At 51.0% G+C, this 14,645-nt stretch overlaps 1 protein-coding gene across 1 annotated transcript in view; it reads right to left on the minus strand.

The window, feature by feature from the left end:
- RNFT2 (ring finger protein, transmembrane 2) overlaps nt 1-14,645 on the minus strand; it is a 62,526-nt gene that overhangs the window by 41,500 nt on the left and 6,381 nt on the right. Inside the window, exons 4-7 of the mRNA XM_029922823.1 lie at nt 12,873-13,351; nt 12,420-12,496; nt 9,039-9,139; nt 5,424-5,577 (exon numbers count right to left, since the gene is read on the minus strand). Of these exons, the coding sequence (XP_029778683.1) occupies nt 5,424-5,577; nt 9,039-9,139; nt 12,420-12,496; nt 12,873-13,351 (811 nt within the window). The remainder of the gene's footprint in view (nt 1-5,423; nt 5,578-9,038; nt 9,140-12,419; nt 12,497-12,872; nt 13,352-14,645) is intronic.

Genomic DNA, 14,645 nt, shown 5'->3' on the forward strand with positions numbered 1-14,645 from the left:
GCTGTGAACCTTTTCCAAGCCTGCAATTTATCTTGAGGAGACTATTCACATCACTTTTTACAGGCTGGATTATGCTGTGACCTGGCACATTAATCTCACCGAATAAAATAATAATAATCAGAAAAAGGGAGCTGGACAGTTGCCAGGGACGCATTAATAACTGTCGCCACACCTCAGCAGCACAGGGAAGGGGTGCCGGGTCATATCCCCACCCCCTGGCCCCCAGAAGTGCCCGTCTGAAGAATAAGGAAGTGAGGGAGCCATGGTCTGAATTTGGGGGAATTTTATATAGATATGGGGACCCCTCTCCTTAATCAAGTCTGAGCAATTTCCCAAATAAATCCAGGGAGCTTACGTAGGAGGGAATATGGCATAGAAGCTCAGAGCAGGGGGTTCTGGAGTCGGATTCCCTGAGTTCAAATCCCTGCTTAGCCACTTCGGTGGCTGTGTGGCCTCGGGCTCCTTCCTTAACCTCTCCCTGTGCTTGTTTTCTCCTTTGGAAAACGGGGATGAAAATAACACCTGTCAGGAGCGTATAGTGGCACAGCCATTGTGGAAAACAGTGTTGCAGTTCCTCATGAGGTCAAAGGATTACCCCATGACCCAGCAATTCCGCTCCTAGGGATGTGCCCAGAAAGACTGTGTTCCAACAGATACCTGTACACACCTGGTTGGCAAAGCACTAGTCACAACAGCCAAAGTGTCCATCAAACCCAAATGTACATCAACAGAGGAATGGGTCTATCCACACCATGGAAGAGTATTCAGCCATAAAAGGAATGAAGTGTAGCTACTTCAACACGGAGGACCCTTGAATACATTATGCACAGGAAAGGGAAAGAAGCCAGGGACAGGGTCACATAACACATGAGTCCACTTCTACGAAATGCCCAGAATGGATAAATCCATAGCGGTTGGAAGCAGATTAGCAGGTGCCCAAGGCTGGGAGTGGGAGGGGGGTACTGGCTGCAAACGGGGAGGGTTCCATCAGGGGTGATGAAAATGTCCTGGAACTAAAGAGAGGTGGTGACGGTTGCACAAACTGATTACGTTGAACGTCGATGGCATTGAATTGTATACTTTGAAATGATTACTGGTTAATCTTACAGTGTGTGAACAGGACTTCAACAAAACACACACACACACAACCCAACAGCACTTGCCTTGGGAGACAGATGTCAGATGGAAATGAACACCTGGCCAGTACACAGTGTGGGCTCCACACACACGGCTTCTACTGCTAAGTGTTAAGGTTTGCAGTCTTTGGGATGTGATTTCACGCAGTTTCTGTTCGGTGACAAGAGAAAGTGACATCTACCATTCCAGGATTAAGACCAAATGAGACAATGTCTTCAGTTGACTATAAACTCCACGAGTATAGCGATTTTTGTCTACTTTGTTCATGGATATATCCCCAGTGCCTACAACAGGGACAGACACATAGCTGGCATTCAGTCACTGTGTCCTGGACAAATGGCAGACTTAACATACTACCTAGCTCCTGGTTAGTGCTCAGCGATGCTTGGCCATATTTATTATTATTGGTTTGGCTTCTAGGTATCTTTAAGGCTCTCTATATGGTCCTTCCAGCACACAGAAGTGAGTATTACTTTGTCTTGTGGATTTCTGTGTCTTCATGACAGAGGTGTTTGGACAGCTACCAGAGACAAGAGGTTTGGCAAAGTTGGGAGAGGAATTTAAGTTCTCATTGCTGCTAAAAGAGGAGGTGATGAGAGTCAGTGCAGCCGGCTAGACTATCAACTCATTGATTCACCAATCCATCTACCCATCCATTCATCCATCTATCTCTCTGTCCTTGCATCCATCCATCCACCCACCCACCCACTCACTCGCCTACCATCTATCCACATATCCACCAATTTTCCCAACCAGCCATCAAATTCATCCACCTACTTGTGTATCTATTCACTCATACATTCATCTGCACATCTACTTATACACACTTACATACAATAAATGCTTCTGAGTGCCTATCAGATGCTGGTGATCCATCAACAAATAAGCTAGATGCATTCATTTCTGCCATCACAGAGGTGACAACCAAGCAGAGAAGTAAGCAAGCAATTACAGTCAGGGTGGCAAGTGCTCAGATGAGAGGGGTATAGGGTGTTCTGAGAGACTTTGGGCTAGGGATGGCACCCCCGATGAAGGGGCAGGGATAATTTCTAAGAGGCTGTGATCCAAGGAGCAGGAGTTAGTTATGACATGAAATAGGGGAAGGGTCTTTGAGGCAGGAGGATCAGCAGGTGCAGTAAGTAGGAGACAGGCTACCACATAACCCACTCTGGAAACTGTGCAAGTTAGTTAGGCAAGATCTCAGTGCCTCCGTTTTCTCATCTAGAAAACCAGTTAAGGAGAGCATTTACCACATGTTGGAATGGTACCAGTTGCTACGTGTGAAGAAATGAAAGAAGTAGAGGCCGAAGCAGAGAATAGAGTGAGGGGCAGGCGGGGAGGAAGAAGCAAGTGCAATGGGGAAGCATGAGGACAGGTGGGTGGGACCAGCGGTGGAGGGCTGCATAAAGGGGCCTCATGAGACAGAGGCAGGAGATGTGATGACAGAAGCAGAGAGCATGGAGAGAAAGGAGAGAAGGACCCGGATTCTGGGGATGGAGGAAGGAACACAACACCTTGATGTTGGCCCAGGGAAATGTACTTTGGAAATCTGACCTCCAGAACCACCGGACGATAAATTTGTGTGGCAGTTTGTTACAGCGGCCGTAGGAGACTAATATGCTACAGGAATAAATACCTCTGCCTCTCTCTCCTTTCAGGCCTTCTGCTGGTGAACCCAACTGGGAGCTGGGGGCTGTGGGAGCCCGTTGGCACAGTTTACCCAGGTCAGCCTCCAGGGCAGACAGCAGGGTGGGAAGAAAACGTGGACAGGGTATCTGGAGGGGCAAGAGGAAGACATCCAGCACTGAGGGAACTGAGGCACAGAGAGGTTAAGTAATTCATCCAAGGTCACCCAGCTGGTCGTGAAGACTACACAACACTAGGAAGCGTTGTGAATCACTGAGTGCTTACTATGTGCCAGGCCTGGGGAAAAGCAGTTCCCATTTCCTACCAGCAATAGTACTTAGTTCTAAGTACTTAGTTCTTAGTGCTTAGGAGGAAGGTGCATTCTTGTCATCAGTTGACAGATGAGGAAATTAAGGCTCAGAGAGGTTTCACCATCTGTCCAAGTCACACAGCTGGTAAGGGGTGGAGCTGGGACCTGAATGTAGATGTGCCCAATGCCAGATGTGCCACAAAGTCCACGTGTGGAACCATCAGGCCACATCGCTGCCCACTGTCAAGTCCCTGCAGCCTACATGGTACATGGCGTGAGCTCTGGGCAAACGTAATGGTTAGGATGGCATCCGAGGGGCGGGGGGAGGCCTCTCAGGACTTCTTGAGGTCTGCTGTTTCCCTTCTATCTTTCCTCTCTGTGTCCCCTTTTTGTCTTTATGCCATTTTAGACTTCCCGGTGCGGCCCGCAGCCCTAGAGCTGTGGCTTCAGCTGAGGAAGCCACAACAGCCGAGCATTTTGGTTCAACCAAATAAACCACCTGGTCGGGGGGGGGGGGGGGGGAGTGTGATGCAGGGGACAAAATGGGACTTGGCCTGCCCTGGCGTGAAATAATAAGAAACATCTATCAGGTTTGCCCCCAATTGCTGACAATGAGCTAAACCCCCTGGAATATCCTAGAATATCTTTGGGTCTAGTGAGGGGACTCCTGGTGGGCTCCCGGATGGCAACGCTCACCAGGAAAACCAAGCCATGGTTAGAGGCTTAGGACTTTCAGCCCCACTTCCCTTATTCCGGAGAGGTGTTATGACCCATCATGGAAATGGAGTTATGATCCATCATGCCTGTGTGACAGTGTCCACAAAAATCCCAACAGTGCAGGATATTCTGAGGACTTTGGGGACGGGAACACGTCCACAGGTGAGGAGGGAGCTCCTGGGCTCGGGTCCCTCCCAGACCTCACCTTCGGGCCTCTTCCCCTGGCTGCTCACTGGTGTCCTCGGCCACATCCTTTATCATACGACAGGTGCGTAAACGACAGCGTTACCCTGAGTTCCGTGAGCTATTTCAGCAAATGACCGAACCCAAGGAGTGGGTCATGGAGACCCTGAATTCTAATCAGTCGGTCAGAAGCACCAGTGACGATCTTGACTGGCAATAGGTATCGCAAGTGGGGTGGGGACAGTCCTGCGGGACGGAGCGCTTAACCTGTGGGATCTGACGCTATCTCCAGGTAGACAATGTCAGAATTGAGCTGAACTGTGGGACACCTGGCTGGTGTCGGAGAATCGCCTGACATGTGGGAAACCCACACATGTGGGGTCAGAAGTCCTGAGTGTGTGAGTGAGGAAGGGACATGGCAGTGTTTTTCCTGTGCACCTGGCCTTGGGCTGTGGGCACACTCAAGACGGATGGCCAACTCCAACCTGCTCTCCTGCAACCAATGCCTGTGGTGAATTCTGAGCTTGCTTTCTTTTCTTTTTCTTTTATGGTTGTTTATTTATTTTTGAGAGAAAGACAGAGATAAAGTTTGTGAGCGGGGGAGGAGCAAAGACAGGGAGAGAGGGAATCCCAAGCAGGGTCCATGTGGTCAGAGCAGAGCCTGATGCAGGACTCAAACTCACAAACCGTGAGATCCTGCCCTGAACTGAAATCAAGAGTGTGACGCTTCATTGACTGTGCCACCCGGGCGCCCCAAATTCTGAGCTTACTGAGGTTGAAAAGATGGCTGCCTTTTCAGAACGGGAAGGAGGAGTCTCCAGAGACCTCTGTCCAGATTCCCTACTACCGGTCTTCCCTCAGAGGCACAGGCATTCAGTATCCTAGAGATGCTGCCTTCTCCTAGCTCTGCTCAGTCCTCTGAATTATAATAGTTCTCTCCCAAGACTGCTCCACCCCAACACTGTCAGCCACCTTTCCCTGCAGGCAAAGCACCACTGCCACCACACCCAGTCCTGTGTCCGTGGCAGACAACACTAATCGATCACAGAGCTCATTCCTTCTGAGCCTCAGAACCCCTCCAGTTAAAGAACAACACTCCTGAGGCCACAAAGAGTGGAACTCTATGAAAGCCCCCCTTCCCTGGGAGCAACAGGATGTGTCAACATGCTTTTTTCCTGTCTCAGGTGAGACTTAGACGACAACTGTACCAAGGGCAGTTCTGAACAATGAAACTTAGGAAGTGTCCTTGGAGAGCAGAGGATGGTGATGACAACAAGAAGCCAGGCTCAGACTCAAGGAATTGTGAGAAACGTGGGTGACAGGCTCTGTGTATTTTAGACGCTGGCAATCACTCCGGCCGGGCCGATTCTTTCCTCCCCCAGAAGGTGCCCCGAGTGTCCTGCATGACGGGCATGACTGGGGCTCCCTCGTGGACACAGCCAGTGCCTACCTTGGACTTGACAGCCAGGATGATCTTGGGCAGGGCCACGACGAGGCACTTGAGGGCGATGGTGACATACTTCAGCACAAAGTCTGCGATGCCCACGATCCACAGCAGGTCGAAGAAGTCCAGTGTCTCCAGGTTGGGCTTCAGGAATATGAGGCTGGGTGGGGGGAGGTACAGAGAGTCAGGATGCTCACTTAGGATCCCGGGCTCTTAGAAGCTCCTTCTCCTCACTCTGGGAGCTCTGAAAATATATCCTGTAGAAACAGCACTGAACTGGGACTCAGACATCTGTGTCCTGTTTCTGAATCTGATACTAAGTTGCTGTGTGACCTCAGGTGGGTGTCTTAACCTCTCTGAGCCTCAGTTCCCCTGAAGGCTATGCAATAAGATTGGCCAGGAGTATCGTTAGTTAAGGTCTCCTCCCGTTTTATGAGTCCACAACAGGCTTCACAAGAGGAAGCAAGAGGGAGGCGGACAGGCAGGCTGGCCAGCACCGTGCAGGGGGGAGAGGAACTGATGTGCAGACACTGTGCTAAGCTACTTACTTACTGTACCTCTTTGTCCTGCACAGTGGATACTGCTTAGTCCCAATTTATGAATGAGGCACAAAAGGTTGGAGAGGTGAAGTAAGTGGCCCAAGGTCACGCTGCATGAAAAGCATACGGGCATTAATATCAGACCTGAATTTGAATCCGGTTTTCTCCATTGATTGGATGCCGGGCAAATAATGTTACCTCTGTAAACCTCAGTGTTTTCATCTGCAACATGGGACTCATTCCCTCCTTCAGGTGGGATCCAATGAGCTAAGAGACCCTGCTGTGCGGCACTGACAATGAAGAGCAACTCCACAAGCTAGGCACTATTTAATCTGCCCCATTTTGCAGATGAGGAAACAGAGGCACTACAGATACTAAGGGACAGAGGTAGATTCAGACGCGGGAATCCTGGCTTCCATCTTTATTCCACAGCAGCGCCGCGGAGTACGTAAACCCGTCCTACCCACTTGGGACCAGGGAAGTTGACTCCACACTCAGTTTCTGTACTCACCCTGTTAAACATGGACATCAAGCCATTCTCAAACTGCCACCGGTCTGTGGACCACACTTTGAGTAGCACTGCTTTCTACCCCCAGAAGAGGAGGATGTTATTCAGCATAATAATGTATGAGCTAAAATATCCTGGCTGCTTCCATCATGCTGGCCTCTTCTGTGCACTTTGCATGTCTTAACTCATTTCATTTCCCCAAAGAGTCTAGGAGGTAGGCTCTGTGATTGACTATTCCAATCAGAGCTGGGGAAGAGCACTAAGAGGTACCGTGGCCTGGCCGTGGCTCTGGGCTAGAAGGGGAGCCAGGACAGGAACCAGCATCCAAACTGTGCACGTCTGCTTGCTTTTCCTCCTGCTGGATTGGAGGCTCTGAGCAAAGGCCACACCAAGTCCTCTCTGTCCTCTGTAGAGCAAGAACAGTGCGCCCAGCCCAGCGTGGATGCTTTCTCGGTGCTCTGACATACTCTGCTGGGCCGGCGGGGGGCGGTGCAGACCAGGCTCCCTCATTACAGCCTCCTAGGAATAAGCTGCTCTGTTTGTTTTTAAAGTTTATTTATTTTGAGATAGAGAAAGAAAAACAGAGACAGAGAGAGAGGTGAGAGAGAATCCCAAACAGGCTCTGCGCTGTCAGTGCAGAGCCTGACTCGGGGCTCAATCCCATGAACCATGAGATCATAACTTGAGCCGAAATCAAGAGTTGGATGTTTAACCAACTAAGCCACCCAAACTGGTCTGGTTTTTAACTTTTATTTAAAAAAAATCTATTCCTATTTATAATAAAGATTCCCAAGGGGCTAGAGTAGGGCAAAATCAATAAAAACAATCAGGGGCGCCTGGGGGACTCAGTCGTTTAAGCACCTGACTTCAGCTCAGGTCATGATCTCGAGGTCTGTGAGTTTGAGCCCAAATGGGCTCTGTGCTGACAGCTCGGAGCCTGGGGCCTGCTTTGGTTTCTGTGTCTCCCTCTCTCTCTCTCTCTTTGCCCCCCTCACCCCTGCTCGTGCTCTTTCTCTTTCAAAAATAAATAAACATTTAAAAAAATAGAAAAATAAAAACAACCTAGTTTGGCAATCTTACCCGATACCTCTGTGTCCTTTCATGTTCCTGCCTTGTCTCCAGAGGACACCTCATCTCCAGGTTTGAGTGGCCCTCTGTGTTACAATCCAGGGAGAGTCTGGCAGTCAGGTGCTCTTTTCCTCTGCTCCTGTCCCCTCTCCCCACCCCCCCCTCCCCGGGATCTCGGGCTGGTTAGCGGACTTCTACACTCTGCTTCTCTTGGTGACAATACATTAAGATCTGCCTTGCACTCATCTCCGAGACACTGCTTGGTCTTAGATTCATCTGTCTGGGTTTCAGCTCATCACCTTAAGGGGTTTCTTCTGTTTTGGCTTTTGGAGGAGGGATGGGGACAAAGTGTTTCTGCATTCTGATCACTAAGTCCACCTGTTTCTAATGTACCCTACGAACTTTAATGGACTGATGTATTTTACTGTAGTTTCACTCCCCGTTAGGCACCACCACCGAAAGGTCTAGTAATTTATTATAAGAGAGTATCAATCAAGAAAGATTATGATACATCAGTGTTTCAGTACTTCTCATGCACTATCTAGCATTTGGCCTTCCTAATAATTAGTCTGCCGCTGGATAAGGCAAGAATAACCTGGTCCTGGTTCTGCAAATGAGGAAACCAGATGAGGCATAAGGAAGCTCCATTATTTGCCGAAAGGTGCGAAGGCGGTTAAGTGGGAGGGTGCCGGTCATGAGATTTCAAATCCTAGGATGATTCAGTCTTGCTGTTAAGGGCTGCCTAGCAGGACGAAGACTCCTTAGGAAAAACTTCCTTAAGCCTCAGTTTCCTCACCTGTGAAATGGGGCCATCGGTACCCTGCCGGGTCACTGAGAGGGTAAAATAAGGCGACGGCTGTGTGTATCACAACACACTCTAGACACTGACATCATTACACAAGGGGGCTCAGCTTCGCTGCTGTTCTTCCAAGCCGCTCTCCCCGCCTTTCTGCGCTGCCAGTTTGACTCAGCTCTGGTTTGACGGGGGCACGGAGGTCTGAGCCTGTGAGTGTGATCATGCCCAGAGAATGGCATGAGCTGGAAATTCATCCAAGATTCTGGGAAACTCCACCTCCTCCACCCTCCACTTGATGTTCTGGGCCCAGACAATAATGTGTTGTGTGTGATGTGTGCTGATGCCTCACAACTAACTCTCCAAATGGCTTTTATGGGGTGGCCCAGAGAGTGGGGAAACTGCGTGCATGTTCCTCGAAGCCCATTCTTAAAACAGATGTCAATGATTTGAAAGCTTTGCTGGACCTACAGGCCTTCTCTGGCTAACTGCTCCCCCCTCACAACGTGGTTACCAAAGACGCAAAATCACACACATGGCTTATAGCATATCTCTACTAGAGAGCCCTGCTCTAGCGTGCGTGCATACAAGAGGCTGGGATTTAAAGGTCACGCGACACACCGCCATGCTCTGTTCTCAAGGGAAGGAGTTGTGAGTCCCAAGCCCAGCAAAGTACCCCCCACTTTCCCACTAGGGGTCACCCCCCCACTCACCTGTTGTACAGCTGCTGGGAACTGAACGTATAGAGCACGTACAGGGTGTTTCCGGCCAGAAAGGCCAAGACCCACAAGATGACCAGCACCGATCTCTTCTCCTGGAGACAAAGCAAGAGATTTGCAGGGATGCTGCAATGCCTAAGGTGCACATGGCAAAACATTCCAGAATGCTCTCTGATAAGTGCCAGTTTTCCCCTTTCTCAAAGGTTTGGGAAAAGCAGGGTTGATGGTGAAGGGGAGGGGACCTAAGGGGTGGTCACAGAGAAGGTGACAAATGTGGAAACGTGTGGGGCGCCTGGGTGGCTCAGTCAGTTAAGCATTGGACTCTTGATTTCAGCTCAGGTCGTGATCTCATGGATCATGGATCTCATGGATTGGACTCTGTGCTGGGCATGGAGCCTGCTTAAGATTCTTTCTCTCTCTCTCTCTTCATGCATGCATGCACACACAGACACACAGACACACACACACACACCACACACAGAAACCTGTTATGTGAAAAGGCAGGAAGGCACTGCAGTTAGCAGTACAGCTCCAGAAACCAGATGGCCTGGGTTCAAACCCTTGGTCTGTAATCGGAGGGCTGGGCATGTTACTGAAACCTTGGATTTCCCTCTCCTCATGTGGAAAACGGGTATATACTGTGTCTCCATAATGGACTCGTGAGAATCGATGTGCACGAAATCCTTAGAACAGTGCTGTACACAGTAAATGTTAGTTTACACTTCGTGTGAAGAACTGAGGCACAGAGAAGGCAAAGAGCTCTTGCTCAAAGTCACGTGTTCTAAGCCTCCATGCCCTTGTTTGAGGATGGGAGTTTTGCTACAGATTAAGTTTTAAAGGTAAACATTCAGTCTACTGTGGGTTCCTGTTTCAGGCTCGATGAATGCCAGGCCCTACCATTCAGACTTTACAACTCAGCAGTAGATTCACATCTACAGGTTGGCAAGTTCTGCTCCCACTTTTTCTAGCGTGGACCTCTGGGCTACTGTCCCGCCTGACCATTCAATGTAGGGCCACGGCTCTAGGGTTAAATTCAAGCGTGTACTTGAGGCCATCAAAGTCTTTGCCCAAGTCATCCCTATTTCTCTCTTCAGCTTCATTTCTTTTTTTGTTTTCATGTTTATTTATTTTGAGAGAGAGACAGAGCAGGAGTTGGGGAGGGCAGAGAGAGAGGGAGACACAGAATCTAAAGCAGGCTCCAGACTTGATGGAGGGCTTGAACTCAGGAACCATGAGATCATGATCTGACCCGAAGTCGGACACTCAGCCGACTGAGCCACCCAGCCGCCCCTCTCTAGCCTCATTTCTGATTAGTCCCCAGGAAGACAAGAAGGAAAACCTTCTCGGTTTCCTGTTTCCCGGCAGCTTCTCGGGCTGAGAGCGATGGCAGGGAATTTGTGGAGAAGGCACAGAGCAGGGGGCTTGTTTTCTGGGGAGACATGCACGCGAACCCCTGTGCTGCTGACTCTCAAAAGCTCATCTTTTCCTGGATCGGGGCGGCTGCGTTGCTGGAATAAGATGAGGTCATCACTTTCCCAGTGTAACCTTCCCTGCGGTTTTGGTAAATGCTCCACTGTCTCCAGACACAGATCAGTGCTCCGCGCACGGTTACAAAGCACATTTCCATAGTAGGCAAAATAAATGCATCTCCATCCACCCATTATTCCAGGCGTGGTCAAGGTTAATGACCCTAGAAACCACCTCCAACCAACCCACGGCTCTTATCAATGTGAATAACCTATTCAGCAGCCCTTCTTACTCCAATAAATAATGGATTCCAGCTTAATCCCCCCACAATCCAAACCAGAGGTGGAATACAAAGAGAGAATTAGCAAAATGCCCTGAGAAGCCAAACTCTGAAGGACAAAGGACAGAGCTGTCTAGCAGAAAGTTGATGACGTCTTAACTTGCTAAGGGTCACGGAGAATCTCCTTCACAGAAAACAGGTACAGGTGCGCAAAACATCACTTGTGTCTTCAGAGGGTTCAAGGATCCCTACTTGGAATGCCTATCGACGGACGTAGGCACTCTTTTGCCCCCTAAAATGGAAGCCAAGGTGCCACTTGGATATTATTGCATTTGAGAGAGAGCCAGCCCTAAAAGCATCCCGCTATGGTGTTAATCAGTCTGCTGTCCTAATAGCAGCAGAAAGGGGTCTGCATGAAGAAGAGGGGACCAAGGGTCACAGAGAACCTCTGCTCCTGCCCAACCCAGACCTCCAGGTACTCATGTGTCAAACAGAGACCGAGCTGCCCTCCTGCCTCCTAGAGGCCCTGATGCTTCTGAGAAAATCCCAGAGAAGGGTCCGAGGACGGTGGCTGTTATCGGATCATCTACACAGTAGAGGGCGCGGGCCTTCTTGCCAGGAGCTCAGTTATGTTTCTGATACGCCAGGCCCTGTGCTAAATGCCTCCTAAGCACTATCTCCTGTGAACGGTTCATCTTCTGGGGCGGCGCTTGCGACTGAGATCACCAAGGTGACCTGTCCACGGGCCTGTGTGCCGGTGGCCGGAGGAGCTGGAGTATCAACCCGGGGCGAGCACGGCCTGCGGGCCCCGTGCCCGGGTTCACCACCACTTCAGGCCTCCTACACAAGGCACGGAGTGTGTCTGAGCCATTGTTCCCTCACGGGGAAGATCAGGTAAGGATGATTCTGCCTCCCTCCAGGGCTGCTGGGACAAATCTGCTCTGTGAGCTGTGCCGTCCGCCCAGCTTTGTGCTTGGCGTGGTCAGCGCCACGCAGATGACGGTGATGAAGCCGTATGGCCAGCCAACAGCCCAGTGGGATGGCCTTAACCGCGAGAGTAGCCAGCCAGATAAGGGTGCCATAGGCACGTGGGGGGAGACCCTGCTGTTGGAGAGGTGTGGGGAAAAGATGCAGGCGATCTGTCCAGGAGTGGCAGGCAGAAGAATAGCCTAGCCTCCCACAGGTGTCCCCCTCCTGACCCCTGTAACCCGGGGATATGTTAGCTCACGTGACAAAGGGGACTTTAGGCTGCTGACCAGCTAACGCTGAGATGGGGAGAGACTCCAGGATTTTCCAGCTGAGGCCGATGTGATCACAAGAGTCCCTAGAAGTGGAAGAGGAGACAGGAGGGAGAGTCCCAGGGAGAAAGGACTATGGGCAGGTGGGCACAGAGGCCGACTCCAAGGAGAAGGAAAGGGGCCACGACCCCAGCTCCTGGGAAAGGCAAGGGGATCTCCTCTGAACCCTCTGGAAGGAACACTTCTGTTGACACCAGTCCTTACCTGGAGAGACCCACTTAAGACCTCCAACCCACAGAACTACAAGGGAGTAAATCTGTATTGTTTCAGCCACTGGCTTTGCAGTCGTGCGTTATAGCCGCCTCGGAGACTAATCCACAGGTGACTCACCTTCAGGGAGACCTGTTCTCGCAGCGTGGAGTTGGCATAGGCAAAGGTGCTGGCCATCCCGATGCACACGGCAATGCCTGCGGGACAGAGGACGGTCTGACAGCACCCACTTAGACGCACCAGGCCTGGCCCTGGCTTACCAGGGACCATGAGCAACATTAAACAGTCACTACCTTTTACTGCTTCACACCAACCAAGTGGCAAAGTTTCTGCTGCCAACCTCCCCAGCACAGAGGAGGAAACAGGCTCAGAGAAGGCGACTGACTTGTCCCAGGTCACTCAGCTGGTCAGCCAGGGTGGAAACCCAGGTCTTACTCAGAATCCCATAATCCTAAGCACCATGCACCATGGAGGCCTCTACTGCCTTGCCCTGGCACTGGGAAAGACCCACCCCACACCCCCCTTCCCATTGAGAAACCCCTGGTTGACAACCCTGTGACCCACTGTACTCACCGAGCTTGTGCTGAAAGCACACTTTGGCCAGGAGGATCAGGATGAACGGCAGGCCTTTCTGGAGCCAGCAGACCACGGCCTTCAGCTCGGACAGGGCAGGGGCGGGCGTCCCCGGCTGCTCGTCGCCCCCCTCGTCGGAGTGAGCACGGTGGTCCCCACCCACGTGCTGCAGCAGTGAGCTCCCGCGGTGGGCGCCATGGTGGAAGTGGGGGAGGGGCTGGCGGTGGTGGTAGGCGCCCCCCTCGCCCCGGCCCCCGCCCTCCTCCCTGGACGCTGGCATCTGGATGAACACGTCCCCGCCTCCGGCCGAAGCCCCCAGCACCAGGCTGGACGGGAACGGGGCGGTGGGGAGGCTGCCGGCCGGGAGGCCGGGGAGGCCGGAGAAGAGCGCAGGTGGGGAGGCCGCCTCTGCCTTCAGACTCTCAAAGACGCCGCCTTCATCCACGCTCGCCTCGGAGCTGAGTGCTTGGCTGCGATTTCTAGGCCAGGAGGGAAGAGAAAGCCCCACCAAATCAGGCAGAGAGAAAGCGAAGCGCGCCAGTGGGGGTGGGGGAGGGGTAAATAATACTACCCATACTGCGACAGGCTGAATCGTGTCCTGTGTTCAAGCCCTAACCCCCAGGATCTCAGAATGTGGCTGTATTTGAAGACAAGGTCCTTGCAGGGGTGATTAAGTTAAAATGATGTCATCAGGGTAGGTCCTAATCCAACATGACTAGTGTCTTTATTATTCTTTTTTAATGTTTATTTACTTTTGAAGGAAAAAGAGAAAGCATGAGCAGGGGAGGGGCAGAGAGAGGGAGACACAGAATCTGAAACAGGCTCCAGGCTCTGAGCTGTCAGCACAGAGCCCGACGCAGGGCTTGAATTCATGAGCTATTAGATCATGATCTGAGCCGAGGTCGGACATCCAACTGATAGAACCACCCAGGCTCCCCATGACTCTCTTTACAAGAGGAGATTAGGACACAGACACACAGGGAAGACCCTGTGAGGACAAAGAGAGGAGGAGGCCTTCCACAAGCCAAAAACAGTTTCAGAAGAAACCCACCCCGTCCACACCTTGATCTTGGACTTCCAGCCTCCAAAACTGTGAGATGATAAATTGCCAATTTTTTAAAGTTCATTTATTTTCAGAGAGAGAGAATGAGAATGAGTGGGATAGGGGCGGAGTAAGAAGGGAGACACAGAATCCCAAGCCCCAGCTTGGAGCTTGAACTCACAGAACTGTGAGATCAGGACCTGAGCTGAAATCACGAATCCGATGCTCAGCTGGCTGAGGCACCCATGTGCATCTGTACTGTTCAGGGCACCCAGCGTGTCGTATCTTGTCACAGAAGCCCCAGAAAACTCATGCAGATAGTAATAGCAATAGGGTCATAATTTCTTTTTAAAATGTACTGTGTGCCAGATGCTTTTCTAAGGGCTCCCCATGGATTACATCAAGAAACCCTCCGATCAACCCTGTGAATTAGGTACTAATAGTACCCCCATCTGATAGATCAAGAAACTGAGGCACAGAGAAAGTAACATGTCCTGAGTCACATAGCTGGTAAGGGACAGAGCAAGAGAGATGCAACTGACTCCAGAGCCTGCTTTACTAACCGCTATACTTTAAAGAAAAGCTAGCACAGAATCTATGAATCCAGAGTAACCTCAGGAACTCAGGCAGCCCTGAGGAGTACTATAATCTTCAATGACTCCCAGTTTCCAAGAGGGCCCAGCCTCTTGGTCACTGGCTGGTATTTAGAGAGCAGCAGACATGTTAGAAGT

Source organism: Suricata suricatta, chromosome 14 (genome assembly GCF_006229205.1).
Source record: "Suricata suricatta isolate VVHF042 chromosome 14, meerkat_22Aug2017_6uvM2_HiC, whole genome shotgun sequence".
Taxonomy (NCBI): Eukaryota; Metazoa; Chordata; class Mammalia; order Carnivora; family Herpestidae; genus Suricata; species Suricata suricatta.